We start from the raw sequence: 19107 nt of genomic DNA on the forward strand, positions 1-19107 counted from the left end.
CGGCGTTGGTATGCGCGGCGCGGCGTGGCGACCGCTGAGCCGTGTCATGTCGCCATCCCCGCCCCGGACTAGAGCCCGGAGTAGGTACGGAGGACATCGGGACACGACGGGAGGCGCTCGGGCTCACAAGGGGTGCCAGGGGGTGGGGTCGGGGCGCACGGCCAGGCACTAGCGCCAGCAGCCCCTTTCGGTCCACGGCCTCCATGGAGAGGAGGAGGAGCCAGCTTCCCTCCTGACTGACGCCTCTGCACGTCTGCGGAAGAGAGCCAACAAACGTGTCAACGACGACGTGTCATCGGCGATGTGGGGGCTGACGGGCGTCCGAGGCCGCGAGGCGTGAATAGGGAGCAGCGCGCCGGTGGGGTCCTCGCAGAGCAGCTGCTGGCCGCATGGCGCCCGGGCGCGGCGAGGAGTCCACCAGGCTGGCCCTTGTCGGCGAGCCTAGAGGCGAGCCCGCCCGCTGCCGCGGCGGCCCGTGGCCACCAAGGAAACCGCTGGCCTCGAGGCCCGCGGCTCGGGCCGGGCGCGGGGCGGAAGGCTAAATTGTGTGTGTGTGAGATTGGACAATCGGCGGGAGGCGGGTGTCGGTCCTGGGCCGCCGGCCGGACCTCCTCGCGGGCCTGTTGACCCCCACCCAGCGATCGTTCAAGGATTACGTAACAGCAACACCATTAGAAGTGGCCGGCTCGCCTACCCTACAGGACACTTCAAGGAGTCCTGGACCTTCCTGGCACCGCCAGGCCAGGGGCTGTGGTGTGAGGGGAGTTCGCTATCGGTATCCCGCGCACATGGCATCGATTTATCTGCGTTTTAATTTTCAGACAGTCCCCAAGACTGTCTCTATTTAAATTACAGAAGTTTCAAGTCTTCATTTCAATAATCAAAATTTTTGGAAAAGTTCTTAATGTTACATCCCCAACAATGCTAAACAGTGGTTTCTGCATGTGATAACGCGTGGGTATCTCTTGCATAGGACGCCTCCGGCGTTACACAACTAAACAAATAATGCAATCTACAGATTTGATTATGGGCAACAAGGTGGGGGTGGGAGTAGCGGGGTGATAGGTGGTGGATGGCCGTGGCCGAGGAGGACTTCTTAAATACCCTTGAAAGTACTTGGGTGGTTCACTGACTCTAACTAGCATTGTTACAATTTTTTTAGACTATTTATTGGAAAACAAAACAAGAGAGGACATACAATTATGAAATAAAATTATAGAACGCCTCCCTCAAATCAACAACAGCACTGACATGTGCTTGGATTAACATTCATACAACACATACTGTTTCTACAACAATTCAATAGTTATGATAAGTTCAACACAGAAGGATAGCTTTTTTCTTACAGATGCAGCAAAATTAATTGAACAGGTAGGTCAGTAAGTCAAGAAGAAAACAACTTACAACAGATATTGATTAATGTAACGAGACCTTGCAAACAAACCGGGGTTTAAAAATTTAAAAATGCGATATTTCCTGAGTAAAACAGTCAGACTTGAGTAAAGCATACAGGCAGCTGAAATTATTGCATGAAGAAGAAATGAAATGAGTTATTTTATTTCAGACGACGAGTGTCATAACGCCACAGCAAAATGCTAGAGCCTCGCCACAACTGGTCCTCTGCGGCTAGGTGCTTCCAACAATCAATCCAGGATGAATAAACCCTCATGTTGGGTGGTTGTCCTGCAGCAAGTCTGAAAGAAAGATTTAAAAACAAGTAATGTAAGTGTTATGTAAGAGATACAGAATATATTTAATTTATATTCAAAAATTCTTTCTAGTTCAAAGACATACCCAACTCCTGAGACACACATGCAGTTAGACACAACTAATAGGGGATATGTGCAGGTGGATGCAACAAACTGAAAGAGAGAGTGAAAGAAAAAAATCAGTACAGAAGATAGCTGAAAACCAAAACATTGCCAGTTTTTACTACCACACTTACGCCCATCAATGTGGAAAAAATATCACGATGTTCCTTTTCACGAGAAACATAAGTAGTAAGAGCAAAAGTGAGAGAGTGCCAAATGGCCAACTGACAAATTTCAGCCAAGAGACGTGGAACCAGGCCACTAAAGAAGCCAGAAACGCCATTTTCTCGGTACAGTTCTCGAATTGAACCAAATATACCACTGGAGAGACAGAAAATTAAAAGCAATAAGATTTAGTAAAACAATAAAAATTGGACAAATTAATCACAATTACCAGTATTATCTGTGAGAAAACTTACACATATTTTGTTTCCTGGCCAATAAATTGTGCCATACACCTGACAGCACATACATGGAATGGATGACTAAAAATCACAGCACATGTTCTCCCAGTGGCAGCCTTTACAAACTCATCTAAATACCACTGCCTCCTAAAAAAATTGAAATTGAAAGTTAGAAACAGAAAACAGAAAATCTTAAACTGTGAGTTTTCAACTATGTACCTTTCTTCCTCAGTGACATTTTCCTTTCCTTCATCAATTTTCATTTCAATATCAGAGGTTGGTAGCGAATCCGTGGCCAGGTAATACGCACACTGACCAACAATATGTTCAAAAATGCGAACTTTGACTCCACTATAAATGACATTTGTGCCGTCCCTTGCTTTCATGAAACCCACTAAAGAGAAAAAAAACAAGAAAAAGTAATTAGTAACAGAATTCTGTGAAACACTTTTTAGGAGCGAAAAATCCTTTGCCATACCATATTGAAAAATGTTCGGCAGCATCATTTTAGTCTGACCACTCCACGTTTTCCCTGGCCATGGTGCAATAGGTTCATAGCCAAGCTGAAAGAAAAATTATTGAAATTACAAATAACTGAATTGTAAAGAAAACCGCTGTTAAAACTTCCAAAGTACATTGTGAAAGAATGAATTATGTGCAGGTGCTCTGAGTTTCAGCTCTCAGGGACAACTGAGCTCAGAAATTCACAGCCAAGTTTTATTCATGACAAAAAATGTATAGCAGAGTATGTCATGACTTTACCTGAATCAAAGTTCTTCCTAATTCAAAAGGATAGAATACAAACTGGGCAAAGGATCTTAAACCCATTTGCATGACGAACGTATCAGCCGGCCTGGAAGGAGGACGGTCCATGCTGGTAACCTGTTTACTTTTACTCCGGGTTCGAGAAGTATAGAAGCGGCTAAATACCAGTTAGCAGTACCAGAACAGGATAAGATAACAGACTCTTTAAGAGGTTAGGATTCGGAAAAAGAGCGCCTTTTCGTAATCATAACAATCTGTTCCATTCTTTAAACGCGGGATATTCAAAGTACATAGCAGTACTCGCTTGTAATAATTACATTTATTCGTCGTGCTCGTTTCTAGATTCAAATTTAACGACGTGAAAATATAAGGAGGAAGAATTAAACATGGAAAGGGGAAATCAATCAAATTGAACTTTTGATCCAGTAACCGAAACGAAGTGGAAAGACAAATCAAAATATGCTCTTTAAATCTTAGTTTCTGTGAACACTGTAGCCAACGTGGTAGAGCAAGCGACAACGATAAAACCTCTCGGCTTTAGAAGTCTTATCGTAATTATGATGTTCTCTATTTTTATATTGTCTTAGTGACATAGTTTATTCCAATATATTTAGCGGAAACCATTTTCAGAACATTTCATGCATTCTTTACTCTATTCCGCTTGTTGGCTGCATCGTCAATAACAATAGCAGCCAACAGATGGTGAAGACGTCAAGCTTGTCACAATAAACCCAATATTCTTTCTGCTTGGGCAAAATAGAAAGTGTTCGCGTCAGTCCAACAACTGTGTGACTGCAACTTTTTCCCAGTTTTCCCCAACGACACACCAGCGGACATCGCCTGCGTCTGATTTTTCTCACTGGACTTGGTAATCTTGGCCCACTCATAAATGGACTCCCAATGTTTTGTCGTGTTTTGCGTATCGCCAGCTGCGGATGCCTACTGCTCATATGTTGTGCAATCTACTGTGTCACCCCCCCGGCTTGAATTTTGAGCCCTTTTGTCTCATTTTGTCGTATGGGTACGTCAAATTCGCAGCACAGCATGGATGGTGACAGTTCGTCATCTAGTAGTAGCGATCGGTCCGATCGAGGCGATGGAGATGTTGGGGTGGACGGGGGCGGACGGCAATCCACTTCATCAGTGGTTTACAACACTCGGAGTCGGTCCGGCTCCGGGCGCACGAGTGCTTCCATCCCCTACACGTCGCGCGCGCGCGCTATCCTGGCGCTGACGCAGGGATCCATTTTATCCCTGTCCTCTCGCGACCTGCCACCGATCATCAGGTGAGGAAAAATGTTGTCTTTCAGGTGCAGGTGGTGCCCACTCCAGGGGTGTTATGTATCTGTTTGGTAAAGATGTTCTCTTTTCCCTCACCAGGAGCCCATGGTCCTACAACAGTGATGATGATGAGGATGAGGAGGGAAGCTCCACTTCAGCACAGAGTAGTTCCAAAGTGACAGAAACTCAAACTTTAGAGGTAAGTGCACAGCAATATTTAGATAATTTTTTTTTAAATTATAAATTTTGCAATATGAGCCGTAACATTTTTTCCCCTCTGTCACCACCAGCAAAGTGAGTTCTGCTTGATGACCAAGATGGGCTGTGGGTTAAAACCAGATCCTAAATCTCAATATTCAAAACCACCTCCTGTAATGAAGTTACTTTGCCAGCGAGAAGTGAGTAACTTTCGTTTTATTTGTGTGTATTTCCTTATTATCAGCTGTTGAACTTGTACATCTAGGCAAAGTGGGATTTCCCTCTTCCCCTTTGTAGCGAATGAGTTTTAAGTCCAAATGCTTGCTTTCAACTAAAATGGTAGCAATTTTACTGTTAAATTTAAAAAATTATATTTTGTAGACAGGGATGAAAGGAGGGTGTGGATTTTCTTCCCATGATCTGTCAAGTACTATGAACCATTTTCTTCCCAATAAAATGACAGTAGAAGACAAGTACCATCACAAAGCCTTTTGTGGTACTTACTCTCAAGATGGAAACTATTTTCTTTCTGCATGCCAAGGTTTGAAAAAATGTGACTGTAATTTCATGACTAATATGGATTTTAGTGGTAACATTTTTATGTATAATTTTTCTTTAACATTATTGCAGATCGAATATTGAGATTATACAGAACTAACGGTAAACGGTTTACTCTTCTCCGTAAAATTGCTGCCCGTGATGTAGGGTGGAGTATTCTGGACACAGCCTTTAGTCCTGATGGAAGCTGTTGTGTTTATTCAAGTTGGTCTGATAGTGGTGAGCATGAATCCTTCATTAACACCTCATTTTTTATCTGACAAGTTTTCTGTTATTATCTTTGAAAAAACATTGTTTTACAGTTTATCTTGTTCGTCTGTTCGGTGACTCTGATTCACAAGATGCACTACAACTGACACCCATTGATAGCCGCTTTTGTGTTTTCTCACTTGTTTTCTCACAAGATGGGCAAGAGGTCTTGTGCGGCACAAATGATGGCTTCCTTTACATTTATGATCGGTTTTCAAACCAACGAGTTCTCAAAGTATGTTTGATTGTTTTAGAAATGCAGAAAGGGTCAGCATCTTTGAAAGGCATTTTATTCATTAGTTGCTTCTTTTTAGATTGAAGGGCATTATGGTGATGTCAATACAGTGGCATACGCTGATAGCACTTCCCATATTTTGTACAGTGGAAGTGATGATAGCTTATGCAAGGTAAATCAGCAATTTCATTATAATAAACATTAATTATTTTTTTGTGTGTTTTGTACAACATTTTGTTTTTATAAAATAGGTTTGGGACAGACGTACTCTCTCCGAATCAGATCCAAAGCCAGTTGGAGTACTGGCTGGGCACTTGGATGGCATCACATTTATTGAGCCAAGAGGAGATGGTAGACATCTTTTGTCAAATAGCAAAGATCAGACAATCAAATTGTGGGATGTAAGGAGACTCTCTAGTGAAGAGTGTCAAAGGGAAAGTATCAGGGCTGCATCCAATCAGACCTGGGATTACCGATATCAGAAAGTTCCTTCCAAATGTAAGTATTAATGTGAAGAAGGGTAAAATAAGCTGTACTCTTAGCTTTGGTTGTCCTACTGTAATTGAAATTTGTTAGCATACACCCCATCACTGATCTATTTTAAGAAACCTCTACATCCACTCATATTTGTCCTATTTCTACACTAATTATCATGTTTTGATCAGTTAAATCATCTCACCGGAGTTTGGATGGTGATACATCAGTAATGACTTATCGTGGGCACAAAGTGCTGCAGACACTTATTAGATGCCGATTTTCACCTGCTGCCTCAACTGGTCAGCGTTACATTTACACAGGCTGTGCTCTTGGGCGAGTACTAAGTAAGTACAATTTCAGTTTATTTACGATTAAGGGAAGAGAGTCAAGTTAATCTTAATTTTTTTTTTAATGTTGTCACAGTTTATGATGCATTGACTGGTCAAACCGCCAAGATTTTAACTGGCCATAAAGCTTGTGTTCGAGATGTCTCTTGGCACCCATATAAACCTGAACTCGTGAGCACTGGAGTAAGTACTCCTTTTGAAACCTATTTAAATTTACTCAAGTCTGATCTAAAATATAAACTATCTTTATATTTCTTTTCTAGTGGGATTCATTAGTAGCAAGATGGCAGCACAGAAGTGAGTCCACTGATTGTGAATCAGATGAAGACTTCCCTTCAGAAGACCGAGAATTGGGCTCCAGACGAAAGGCCTCAAGACAAGTAATGAGTTCATTGAGGTAACATCCTCACCAAAAAAAGGGCTTCTTTCAATTGATTCAAAACCAATCTGTGATTTGTTTGGGTGGGATTAGTGGCTAACCCATTCCAATGGTCTTAATGACTGACCTTATAAAATGTGTTGCATTAAATTAAGACATTGAAATATTTCTAGATTTTTGACTAGAAAGATCTGTAGTCAGCTTGTACTTGACGTTGGAAGAAGTTAATATCCTTCACATACATTAGATTTGTTTCTACACAAGTTACAACTTTATAAATGTGGTTCAAGATTTATAGTATATGAATTTAAGCTTAAATTTTGATAATCTTTTCATTGTTTAGTAATAAATTGATGACAATGCCATGATTCCAAATAAAGTTTCTATTGACCAAAATCAAGTCTCACTGTTTACTGGAATGGATGGAAGAAATGCAAGAAACATGTCGTAAGTGAAAGAAATTTTATTAAATTACTCTGCCTTCTTGGCACGTGCCTTCCTTGATGTAACAGGCTTCTTCTGAGACTTCAGAACAGCACTAGCCCTGCGGAGGGCAGCCTGTAAACAAATACCAGTTAGCACAACACATAACACCTAGGTAAATTTGTGTATAATTCTAACATGTCACACATTACCTTGAGAAGATCCCGGCGGTAGTGGTTGGCATGGATCAATCTCCTCAACTTGGTCAGAGACCGGCGGGGTCCAGACTTGAGTGTCCTCTTGATGGTAGCCTTGGCGGGCTTGTGCTGTAAACACATTAAGAAGAACCTGCAGTAATCCAAAAATAAGACAAATAACTCAGTGAGATTCATGATACTTACACTGGCCTTAGCCTTCTTGTACACAACAGTGAAGCCCTTCTTGTCAGCAGCAGGAACGATGCCAACACTCTTCTTGTGCACGAGTCCATTGTATCTGTACGAGTTCAGGTTTAACAAATTGTTGGGCTCCTAAAAAAGGAAAGTCAAACGAAATCAGACTGAAAGTAATACCAGTAACGTGCACACAACAGAAAATACAACTCACAGTGCTGAAGGGCTTGCTGAGGTTGCGCTTCTTCAACAAGAAAGCGCTGTTGTTGCGAACAATCATCCATGAGAGATGGGAAGTCATCTTGAAGCTGAGAACAACAAGATAAGATTATAAACACCTTAAAGACGTCCGATCAATTTCGACAGGTTTAGTGACACCAGCGCCAATATGTGAGAGATAGTTAATATACGTAATGTACACGGCTGACATGAACCTGACAAGGGCGCTCATAACCCCACATTGTGAACATCTACTAGGGACAACCGACAAGTAACAGTACCGCACTCAAAACCCGACAAAATGAATGACACCGGCCTAGTTAACGCTCAACGAGAGGGACCCCAAAAATTAGGTTTTCAAACATAAATTTCACCACGTGGCGAAGTAACAACATGAGACTGAACAGCTTCGTGATACGCCGATTTGGTAAAATCGAACGCCTGACAACGCGCACAGGAAATTCTTTCTCTACATACTTAGCGGCAGTAAAAAATGGAAGATTTGATATCCAAATCCACCAATTTCCTTGAACAACCCACTATATTTTCACCAACTCGTACCTTTACAACTAGCCCACACGCCGCTAAGATGGCTCCCGGGTGATGAAGAAGAAAGAAAAAATCCGAAAAGCGGAAGTGCGCCTCTCGAAGACATCGAAGATCGAAATTTTTGCTCTTTCGAGACCCCACTCGACTGATCGACACATCCAGAGGGCCGTGCTGATTAATCAAAACATCACACACAAGCAGAAGAAATAAACACACTTAACCTTATCTTCAAACCCCGCGAAAAAGTGTTGTTTCCCATGTGCAAGTGATCGCCTCAAACATGAAATTTTTAGTCAAATCTAGTGGAAAGTGTGGTCGATTAGGAATTATCAGTAACTTGCCAAATCGGCAAGGAGAAACATTTGATACACCGTTTCTTACAATTTACACGCGGGTATGTACATAACTTGTTATACTCATAATAATTGAAATTTTAAAGACATCAATTTTTGAATGGTCTTGAATAAACAGGTATCTTATCGACACACGTCTGCGTGATAAAATTCACTTGGACGCTTTCGACATTAATTCATTTTTTGTTTCTTTTCAGGGTGGGAATGTACCTCACATTACTCATGAAGTGCTGCAACTGATTACAACAGAGAATCTAATGATGCTCATGCCCTTGCCAACTATAATGACAGCACTAAGAAGTATAGAGTCATGTGGTCAAAGCATATCAGAGTTTGTCGGTCTTAAGGTAACCTTGTTGGTTTGTCTAAGCAACATCATCTTTTATTCTTCTCACCAATTTCTAAAGAAAATGACCCTGACAATTGTGTTCTCTTTATTCTGCTAGGAATATCCTTCCTATATTACGCCTCAGGATCCAGGTATTGAAACACCATCTGGATATAACAAAGGAGATGAGGTCGCTGTCTGGACCAAAAATGGAAAACGAACTGTGGATCCATCAAAGTGTGTATATGACAAATATTTACTATGTATTCACTATTTTCTCCTTGCTGTATTTTTTTCTGCATAGCTGTAATTGTTAACTTTACATAGGTATATGAATATGATTGAAAAAATGAAACCAGACATGTATCTTGCCTTGTGTGATGGAGATGTCAATTCAGATAGTAGTAAGAAGCGCATAGTAAAGTCTATGACAAGGACTTCCAAGCTGTTCAAAGACTGCTACAATTATCATCAAGCTTCTACAGTATGATATAATTCTTTATTCGTACCTTTACTGATGTTTGCAATTTTCTCTTACCTTAATTATCTACCTCTATTACTCCACCAGGAATTACAAAATGTAGCACTTCTGGCACCCATAGAAGGTGGGTATGACTTGAATGCCAGAAGATTAATATCAGAAGAGATGGCAGTGTACAATGTTGATGGATATGTCTTTGATGGCTTTCACACAAATGGGCTAACAGTGGAAAGTATTCCTTGTAATGCAGTGGAACCTATAATCAGAGAATGCTTGGTAAACTTCTTTAGAATATTAGATGTATTTTCTATTTGAAGAAATTTGATTGAATACTTATCACTAAAAATTTTTCTAGGAGCGTCTTCCGAAAGATAGGCTGAGAGTGATACATGGTGCCTGGAGTCCTGCCACGTTATTAAAACTTGTGGCTCTAGGTTTTGATGTTTTTGACACTTCTTTACCTTTTGTGTCTACTGAAAGAGGTTCTGCACTTGTGTTTCCCTTCAATGAAAACATGGCCTTATCCACCCCTTTCATCAATTCTTCCCAAAAATCTGGAAAAGATACAAACTCCAGTGGACCTGAATATGAACTTAGTATAGAAGAAGACATGTAAGATGACACAAGATTTTCTCTCTCTCTTTTGCACTGCCAGTTGTGATGCGTATTTAAGTTCATTGTTTTGTTTTTTTGTGCAGCTACAAAGAAGATTTTCAACCTATTTTGATAGATTGTAACTGTTTGACTTGTAAACAACACACGAAAGCCTACATACATCATTTATTGAAATCACAAGAGTTGTTAGGAAAAGTGCTTTTAATGATGTAAGATTTTAACTCTCTGTCCATCAATCATGTTCCTTTGATATGCCTTATGTGATGTAGTATTGATATAATATTGTTAACTCTGAATTTTCCTCAGGCACAATCTCCATCACTATCTGGAGTTCTTCAAATGCATCCGCACAGCTGTCAAGAATGATTCACTTGAAACTCTCTGTCATCTAGTGGAAAGTCATAGAGGACCCTTGTGATTTATCATGGTAAAGAACTCATCCTTTTCATTGTGGCAAGGTTAGTGATTTTAAAATTCCAAAGTTAGGTAGTATCTAATAGTACTAAAGGGGAAACAAAACACCTACTATCATAATCTATCTAAATCAGGTTTGTTTTTAACCTTTTTTAAAAAGAAAGGAAAGACAATCCACCATTATTTTGTACTATATTTTGATAGCACTTTTTTCCTTGGAAGTAGTATTTATTTTCTATCACCTTGTTCACTCAACTCAAAGAACATTTTAAACGTATATTCGGTATTGTATTTTGGTTGGGCTGTCATGAAAGAAATCATCGATTTGTTAGAGTATTTACAAACCATTTAATTTATCATTTATCTTCACTTTAACATTCAAATAAATATTCAGTATTGCACACGAGGATTGTCCCTGAAAGGGAGCACTTGGACCAATTCATGTATAAGAGTTACCTACCTCTTTTTAACCAAAAATTATTGTATAATGAATAAACCAAACATCACTTAGTTCCAACTTATATAACGAATCAACCTATTTTTTCCTTCGTATTCTAATTGAGTTCAACAACCACATGAAGAGGACGTTGGGTGTCATCAGCATTATTCAATATCTTTAAATGTGACATGATGTGCTGATTTTGTCGAAGGAGCTGGGTTAGCAGAATTTTCTGTAATGTCTGCAGACACAGGTTTGTTCAGCTCAGCTCTTAGTTCTATGACCTCTGATAAATGTCCTCCAACACTGGAAAATAAGAATTAACAAATTTAAATCAAGCCCCTAACATATTAAGTTGTTTGGTTTTGATATTTGTACTTACATTGCCTCACAAAGCTGAGGATCAGGTTCCTCGCCTGTAACACACTCCGGTGTTCCCTCATCATCTGCTCGTCCATCATCTAGCTGGCATAGAAATCCATCATCCTCTTCAGTAGGGAAGTAATACCTGTGAAGAGAGGGGTTTTTCTCTGTTTCAACCAAAAAATTTACAAAGAGAAAAATTTATCATGGTTGTATGTCTTACTCAGCACGATCCCACAAGTCTTTGTTTGGCAGGTCATTATGGTCTTTCTCTTCCATATGCTTTAGTAAAACATCTTGACAGTCACATATTTCCTCACAAACAATACAAGTATTCTTCTCCACCTGATTCCTGATGTAATTGACTAACTTTACCTACAATGAGTAAGTGAAACAGTGAGAAACCTCTGCTGGTTGCTGGAGTACTAGGCTCACCAATGCATCTTTCAAAGAACAATTTCATACCTTCTGATAAAAATCCATGTGACTAACAAGAGAAGCAAAATCAAACTTATGATTATTCTTTAAATGCTGTAAGGTTGGTTCCCATTGTTCAAATTTTGAGTCACAGAAGAGACAAGTTATGGACATAGCGGTTGTTTCATTCCAGTCGCCCCAGTCGGCAACATCTCCATCAGCTGCTTCACTGCCAGATGTGTAGCCACTTTGGTCTGGCTCTTCCTTCTCATCCTTCCAAAAAAAAAAAAAAAAAAATCATTATCAATTTTTTTTAAATTTGTTTTCAAGACTACGTAGTCTTTTTACACAAACACAACATATACTTACAGCTACTTGCTGCCAGTTCTTTCCCATCTCAAGGTAATTTACAGCATAGTACTGATCAAACAACTGGTTACTGGGATTGATTCGTTTATGCATTTTTTTCCGCATGTGTTCTCGCAAAATAAGTCGATCTGGGAAGAACTTTTCACAGTAGATGCATTGAAATCTGAAAGTTTAACATACCATAAAATGTACTTTGTATTGGTTATTGAGGTCCATGTGTATATTCAAAAACATATGATAGCCTATGCTTACGTACTTGTTCAAATATTGATCAATTTGGTCAATTAACTCATCTATGAATACAAGATTAGCTGTTCTTCCTATTTGTAAATTATGTGCTGAATTGAGGTGTTGCAAGTAGCCAGCTCTTGTTCCAGTAAGCTCTGTCCGACAAATCAGGCAGCCCCTCTTAAAACTTGTGTCATCTCTTTCAAATTGCTGCTGCTGAAGAACCCATTCCTAGAAATTGATTTTTTCAATGTCAAATGTTGGTACAAGGTTTGCAGATTGATCGTACAAATTAATGCATTACCAGTCTTTTCTGTTGAAGGCCTTGGCGAAGGAGACGGTCCTCTGGGAGCACATCGGAGAGAAGAAAAAACTCTTGTTCTTCTCCTTCAACATGAGGATTTGCCCCTGCTTCTTTGACTGGTGCGTGCATAACAGAGCAAATGTCTGTCAAACACACTGAGGCTAGTCTTGTGCGCCAGTAATCAACATATCTGCAAATGAAAGAATATTTAATATCTATGATAAGTCAATGGGAGGAACAATGACAACGATTTAATTCAATAAGTGACAAACCCTTTGAAATCAGCTATGCAGTGAGTATCTGCAATAACTAGGTGATGTGAGCAGAGAAGGTGGGAGAGGTAAATATCAGCATTTTCAGGGAGAAGAAAGCATTCATTGCATAGCAAACATTCTGTATCATGAGATTCATTCTTGTACATATTTAATTGTTTTAGAACTGGCTGTTTTCCGACTGATGAGCCACTTGATTCTTTCTTACGCTGATTGCCAAATTTTTGAGTCTTATTAGTGGGCTTCTTTCCATGGTAGTTCTGGGACGACGACTCCATGTTTAAATCTAATTGATGTGGTATGCCCTTTAAGAGTTAAGTTATCATTGAGCAGTTTTACAACAAATCTCAGACAATCATTCCTTCAAGCAGATATGTCCATTTTGATTGCCACAGCAGCAATTTTTCTATGATAGAGCTGTGTGCTATCATTGTTGAGTCATAAACTCAACATTTTTCAAATCCATATCGAAAAGCAGAAGCTAGGAGTACTTGCAACGGGGCTCCCGTCAGAATGTAAGGTTATGTTTACGGTGCTGGAAGGTCCCGTCTTAGTACCAACCTTCGCATTAAACAAACTATCTGCTGCGTTGATTTTCGCCTCGAGAATTTTAAGCTTGGAGTAATCAGGAACTTAGTGATCAGCTAGTTCAATGGGGTTTTTGTAAACAAAATTTTGTACATCTTCGGTTGTTGTCCATCTCTCCATTAAGTAGTTTTACGTTCCTTTTCTGTGTTGGTACGTTTCCTCATACGTCGAGGTACCCTTCGCGCGCCATTCAACATGCCTCGCTGGAACGACCAGAAGGGCAGGAAGGGGCAGGGGTGACGTTGTTGCCCAAGACGAGGTGGAATATGTCATTTTATGTGTCGCCGAAATTGTGCCTGTCTTTAAGGTACTTGAATTCTTTGTGTGGCTGGCACTTTAACCTGTACCCGCCAACTTAACACAGCCTCTTAATGTTAATCCCGGGGAATGGACTTGGCTAAAAAGTCAACAACAAACCGTTTAGAAAAATGAAAATGAAAGAGAAGGGAGCGACCCCACATGATATCTTTCGGCCGAAGATCGGAAGCGCTCGCGAGCAGGAAGCAAGCGGCTCACTCGGGGGGAACGCACGGCGCGGCAATTTTTCGTCGGGTCTCTCGCATCTGATGAAAAGGAGAAGCGCGGCGAAAAAGAGCCTGGGAGCCGAGCGGACAATGCACACACGGAGCACGCAACGCAACGCTAGCAACGCGCCGGACGGACGGGCAGCGGCGCCTCCGCCCGCGCTAGCGCCAGCTAGCGCCGCCAGCTCGTCAGTCCGTGTCGCTCTCCCAGGTCGCCCGAGAGAGACGGAGCGACGGAAGGAGCGAGCCGACGACGCTACGGCACACTACTTGCTCATTCAGCTTCGGTTTCGTTTCGGGTGCATAATAAATACATGATGCACCATGCATACACACGCCAGGAGGAGTCGGGGGAGTCATGTAAGTGACTTACGACGATAGGGTGCATGATGCCTATGCATGAGTGAGGAGAGGTTCGTCGGAGTCGACCCATATTCTCCCTGCGCGAAAACAACCGTTTAATCACATGTAGACTAATCATTTCTATAGAGAATTGCCATAAAAGCAGGGTCAACCCACTTCCTAATTTGGATGGACGCCTGATTTGCCAATTATAAAAGCACACACTGACAGACATCACAGTGCGTGAATGTCGCACTCTTAGGTGTGTGAATGCCCACACCGCACACTCGAGGGAGTAAAGGAGTATAATCTACTTTGAAATTCATACTCTTGCATGTGCCTCCATGTTTATGAATGTTGATGACACACAAGTGTGCGACATTCACACACTTCGGTGGTGTAACTCTTGTCTCTGTTTTATATTTCATGAGAAATGACTTTGAAAGACCTGGTCAAAAGTGGACAAAAATGGCAAAACAACAGTAAAATTTTGCTATTTTTTAAAAACTTATTTTACATTTTCCTCCCTTTTCGTGATATCGGTGTTATTTTTCGCAGAGTCGACTTGATTTTGTTCCGCACACGCATTATATTTTCTGCTCGCGATGAACCCGTTTCCCCTCTGGCACACACTTATGCCCTCCCGTGGCTGCTCTCGCGGTGGTGTAGTATAGCGTAGCAGTGGCGCTTGAGCGGCCTGAAAAGTGGGGTGTGCACGCGGGCGCGGGTGTACGCCAAGACTGGTCCAGCCCGAAAAGAATAATACGAGAAGGGCCCCGCGGAGCGGTGGCGGGGGCGCGCGGGAAAACAAACGCCGTGGCCCCACGCGGCGCACTTACGCCCCCTGAGCCCCGTTGTGCCCAGTAGTCGAGCGGCCGCGCCGGGTGCTGCAGCGGCGCCCTGGATACCGCGCACCTGGCGATAGCCAGTGGTCTAGTGTGACTCGAGTGACCCAAACAGTGACTATCCAGTGACTTACAGGGCTTGATTGGAAAGTTTCTTGCGGACATAACCGGACAAAACATATCGGAATGGATCCAGCGCCAGCCCCTGAAAGTGCCGTTGTGTGGAAGAATTGCTCAAAAGTGCTCAATAAGTTTTTCGAAGATCAGTCGGAAATTTCGTCAAGAGTCTGTTCGGACCGGTGAAGCAAGTTTAGCCGTAATGATTTGGAACAAGCCCGTAAGACTATAGATATTTGCAGTGACATCCAGAGAGGACTTCCCTGGAACAACATGGCGGATACCGTCTGGAAAAGCATCCGCAGCAAGTGTTTCAGAGTGCTGCACACCTTGTCCAAGAATAATTTGAACGTGAGTAGTAATCTGAAACTAATAAAACCTTTCCGATATCATCCGGCCGGATACACTGGTATCTCGTGGTTTTGTCTTTTACATGATATGATCACAGAGGGAAGTGATGGTGTGGTGAGAGTACAGGCCCGGTAGCTGGCTCACACCAATTTTCCCCTTTTACATTTATCGTTACACCAAACCGCATTCGAACGGGTGGGCGGGCACGGTGCGCGCCGCACCCTTGCGAAGGTAGACTAGACTGTCCCGTCTCGCACGCGTGCATGCGGGTTGCCTGCGCGCCCGGGCTGTAAGGCGCTATCGATAGGTACTGGGAAGCAAAGCCGTCCGCCCGAATACTATTGTTAGCAACCGCCGTCACTTTTTCATATTTTGTCTATAATCTCAATCATGCACCCAAAAAGAAAACATAAAATACAGCCATAGTGACTGAGTTGTAGTTAATCGATAATGTGGTTCAGTATTCTTGTTTTCGGCTGAAGTAATTATTGAAACTGCTTATTAGTCACGAAGCCCACGACTCTCCTCAGTGAAACAATGCAGCTTTTAACTGTAAATTATTATAAACTTTATAAAAAACCTATAAAATGTTTTTGTAATTTGTCGGATGAAAGACGACATTGGAGGTACATTTTTAACTGTACTTTGTAGAAGTATAACGACAACGTTTTACCATTCCGGTATTATAGCTCTAGTCGCTCTAGTTTTTTTGTATTTTTTTGTTTTTTGATTGGGCACGGAAGGGTGGCCACCCCGGGCTCATGAATGACGTACGGGCTTTCCATCGTGGAGAAAATGTCTCCGCATGGTAAGGTCGTTAGTGCAGAATTCCTGTGCGTCCGGTCGGCCCGCTCCCGGCCGCAGGGAGTGTGGGAATCGAGCAGCAGAGGGCGCGGGGAATCCTGTATATAGACTCTGTGTGTTGGGTGTGGGTGGGTGGGTGGAGTATGAGATGCACTGTTATAAAACGCACGCCCAGTTGCATCGCGGGGAGGCGTCGTCGTGTGTTACGTTAGGGCGCCAATTGGAACGGCGTGTATTCTATTAGTTTTATTATATCAGATGCGGTCGGTGTTGAGGGGGAGGCGGCCTGCCGGCGGCAGAGCGGAGGCCCCCTAGTTTGGAGAGCGGCCGGATCCTCCCCGGCGGCGTGTCGGATGGTCTTGATGGGCCGTGTAGTGGCCCAACAATTATCGATTTGAGAAGGTGAAAAGCGTGTTCATCAAACCGCTCAGCGCGCACTGCTGCGCTTGCTCGCCCACGGGGTCCAGCGCGCGGCAGCGCCACGCCCCGCAGCGACCCGCGCGCCGCTCTTATGCAACCAATTTGAAGTGCGTTTCCATGCATTTGACAAACGGCCCCGGAGGAGGAATTTTTTAGTTTCGAGGAATAACGACAGAACTAACTATTACCGGAGGACTCCCCAGAGGCCACTCCGCCTCCTCCTTGCAGCGGTCTCCTCAGCGGTTTCTTTCAGAGACAGAGCTCGGTCTTTTCGAGAGGTGTCTCTTAGGCATGTGTATGGACGGTACAATGTCTCCTGGAACGCATTCCCCACCAGCAAAAAATCACACTAAATTGCTCACCAACAGTCGTCCTCCTATTTCTCCCACTTCAAATATTTTCCCCTAAATGGTCCCAACCCCAATAACTCAACACTGGATCCACGTCGGTCGGAGTTTTTCCAGCTCGGTTCAGTGGTTTCTTCCAGAGGTCTCTCAGGTCTCTCCGGGGGTCAATACACGTCTCTCCAGAAGTCTCTCAGGTGGATTCTCAGGAGGTCTCTGGATCTAGAGGTCTCTCCAAAGATGCTGGAGGCGGAATGGGATGTGTCGGCCGTTTGCACGGAAGGCAGGCGCGCGGCGGCAGCAGCGCCTCGGCGTCCTCTCCCGTCAAAGGGAATTACGTGTTCGGTTCAGAAAAATACGAGGGAAAAGTTGGGATGCTGCGTTTTCTACCCATTTCAACGGGCGGGCGTGATGAGTGGAGCGAGTCCCCTCCATATGCATACTGCTGTTTCTGTTTAACTCGATCATGTAACATAAAACTTAAAAACGTGTGTGTATCTGCAAGAAGGGTAAAACCTTTAGTAAAGCTACAGAAATTTTTTTGCAAAGATATATTTTATTTTTTTTTACATTTGCTTTAGTTAGTTGTTGTGAATGTTGCCAGGTAAAAAAATTGTTGTGCGAGTTTACCGTCACGAGATCGGATGTCTCTGCGCAGACGCGTGGCGGCGGCGGCCGGGAAGGAAGAGGAGCACGTTGGGCCCGTCGGTGGTGATCTGTTTGTCCGGATCAATAATTAAAACACGCGGGAATCACTTTCTAATGTAATTATGGTAATTGAAGTGCAGGGCCCGGGCCGGCTGGTGCGACGCCCGGCTGTGTGTGTGTGTGTGTGCACCCGCTCGATTACACGTTGTGCGGTATTTCGTAACACCTTGTAATGCAGCTGCAATAAGGGCCCTGTTCAGCCCTGCATGCTCCTTTGCGCCGCGCACCACATTATTATCTCACGAAACTCAACAGATTAAAAGAAATAAAAATAAAAGGGGCGTCTCCCCCTTTAGCACTTGAATGGGACGAAAAACTCCGTCCCTCTCTGTATAACGTAATCGAACGTAATCCCCTTTCACGCGCTTCGGAAATTGATAGATCCGCCTCTACCTCTTCGCCCTCCCTCTCCATCTTGATGCTTTTGCCGTGTGCAGCATATTAGTTTCGGGCCCGCACCCCAGACCCTCGTCAGACCACCCCTCCAATCGACACACTTTAAAATGGCAGAAAGTAAAATAAATAAATTGTATGCCTTTATTGGTTCATTCAATCGTGTATGATGATGATTTCGTCTCTTGAGGTCTGCGCCTGAAGCTACAATTTGTTTTTCTTCAGACTGGTTCGGACGCGTCAAGTAAAGTTGAAGAAATGTGAGGAGCACCAGCCCCTGATTTTATTTTTATTTATTTTTAAATTGGTTTTATTTCTTTGATCTATCTTTGATTTTTTTTTTGAAGGTGTACTATTAAGAAATTGGGAGTAATTTTAAGAATTTTACCCCTTTTGCTTGGAATATGGACGTCAGGGGGTTCAATTCTTTCTGCGCTGATAGTACGTGTACACTGATGGTTCTGAGTGAAGCATCCCTCTCGGGTTCTGAACTTTTCGCGCGCAGGGCGCCCGGTGGGTAGGCAACCCAACGTACGCCGCCGGGCGCGTGCCTGCCTACCGCCCGCTCGCGGGGGCGCTGGCCGTCGTCGCGAGCGGACGGCGGCGGCGCCAGCTCGACGCGTGCGAAAGCAAGCTGTGGGACTCGCGGTCCAGCGCCGCGGTGTGGCGACGGGGGAAGGGGGCCACCAGCCACCACCACCAGGTATGGGGCCCACTAGACTCGGACCCACCACACCGCGAGCCCTTTGACAGGCAAATCATGGACTGTCCCGGTGTATCGCGCGTTAACGAGCGAAGGAC

General features: G+C 43.2%; 5 protein-coding genes across 8 annotated transcripts; 2 read left to right on the forward strand and 3 right to left on the reverse strand.

Moving 5' to 3' along the window:
• Positions 1–1144: 1144 nt before the first annotated feature.
• On the reverse strand, positions 1145–3212 carry LOC113205834 (mitochondrial carrier homolog 2). The gene is made up of 7 exons (XM_026421600.2): positions 2978–3212; positions 2694–2778; positions 2435–2609; positions 2231–2362; positions 1946–2132; positions 1795–1862; positions 1145–1694 (listed from the first exon to the last, which is right to left on the reverse strand). The coding sequence occupies exons 1-7, from the start codon at positions 3086–3088 to the stop codon at positions 1556–1558; spliced, it is 897 nt and encodes a 298-aa protein (XP_026277385.1). The 5' UTR covers positions 3089–3212; the 3' UTR covers positions 1145–1555.
• A 457-nt stretch (positions 3213–3669) lies between these two features.
• LOC113205828 (DDB1- and CUL4-associated factor 11) lies at positions 3670–7072 on the forward strand. Of its 2 annotated transcripts, XM_026421593.2 has the most exons (12): positions 3670–3848; positions 4019–4266; positions 4361–4460; positions 4552–4659; positions 4841–5000; positions 5090–5236; positions 5320–5501; positions 5581–5673; positions 5753–5999; positions 6167–6322; positions 6402–6508; positions 6589–7072. In XM_026421593.2, exons 2-12 carry the CDS (start codon positions 4025–4027, stop codon positions 6724–6726), a joined length of 1680 nt encoding a protein of 559 aa, XP_026277378.1. In that variant the 5' UTR covers positions 3670–3848; positions 4019–4024; the 3' UTR covers positions 6727–7072. The 2 variants fall into 2 exon arrangements, with proteins under 2 accessions (XP_026277378.1, XP_026277377.1); XM_026421592.2 differs by lacking the exon at positions 3670–3848 and having other exon boundaries at positions 3857–4266.
• Positions 7073–7152: 80 nt separating this feature from the next.
• Positions 7153–8439, reverse strand: LOC113205831 (60S ribosomal protein L28). Of its 2 annotated transcripts, none has more exons than XM_026421597.2 (5): positions 8300–8439; positions 7734–7827; positions 7529–7657; positions 7340–7453; positions 7153–7262 (listed from the first exon to the last, which is right to left on the reverse strand). In XM_026421597.2, exons 2-5 carry the CDS (start codon positions 7818–7820, stop codon positions 7176–7178), a joined length of 417 nt encoding a protein of 138 aa, XP_026277382.1. In that variant the 5' UTR covers positions 7821–7827; positions 8300–8439; the 3' UTR covers positions 7153–7175. The 2 variants fall into 2 exon arrangements, with proteins under 2 accessions (XP_026277382.1, XP_026277383.1); XM_026421598.2 differs by having other exon boundaries at positions 8216–8341.
• A 10-nt stretch (positions 8440–8449) lies between these two features.
• Positions 8450–12687, forward strand: LOC113205830 (queuine tRNA-ribosyltransferase accessory subunit 2). 2 transcript variants are annotated; one of them, XM_026421596.2, is made up of 9 exons: positions 8450–8681; positions 8838–8987; positions 9087–9205; positions 9296–9452; positions 9537–9725; positions 9805–10061; positions 10148–10273; positions 10371–10522; positions 12617–12687. In XM_026421596.2, exons 1-8 carry the CDS (start codon positions 8568–8570, stop codon positions 10480–10482), a joined length of 1224 nt encoding a protein of 407 aa, XP_026277381.1. In that variant the 5' UTR covers positions 8450–8567; the 3' UTR covers positions 10483–10522; positions 12617–12687. The 2 variants fall into 2 exon arrangements, with proteins under 2 accessions (XP_026277381.1, XP_026277380.1); XM_026421595.2 differs by lacking the exon at positions 12617–12687 and having other exon boundaries at positions 10371–10988.
• Positions 10803–13406, reverse strand: LOC113205829 (zinc finger protein 277). Its single transcript, XM_026421594.2, has 8 exons — positions 12871–13406; positions 12599–12788; positions 12323–12525; positions 12067–12229; positions 11746–11970; positions 11504–11655; positions 11300–11425; positions 10803–11223 (listed from the first exon to the last, which is right to left on the reverse strand). Exons 1-8 carry the CDS (start codon positions 13146–13148, stop codon positions 11082–11084), a joined length of 1479 nt encoding a protein of 492 aa, XP_026277379.1. The 5' UTR covers positions 13149–13406; the 3' UTR covers positions 10803–11081.
• Positions 13407–19107: the final 5701 nt, after the last annotated feature.

The sequence above is a fragment of the Frankliniella occidentalis genome, unplaced genomic scaffold (assembly GCF_000697945.3).
Source record: "Frankliniella occidentalis isolate FOCC.00 unplaced genomic scaffold, Focc_3.1 Scaffold135, whole genome shotgun sequence".
Classification (NCBI taxonomy): domain Eukaryota; kingdom Metazoa; phylum Arthropoda; class Insecta; order Thysanoptera; family Thripidae; genus Frankliniella; species Frankliniella occidentalis.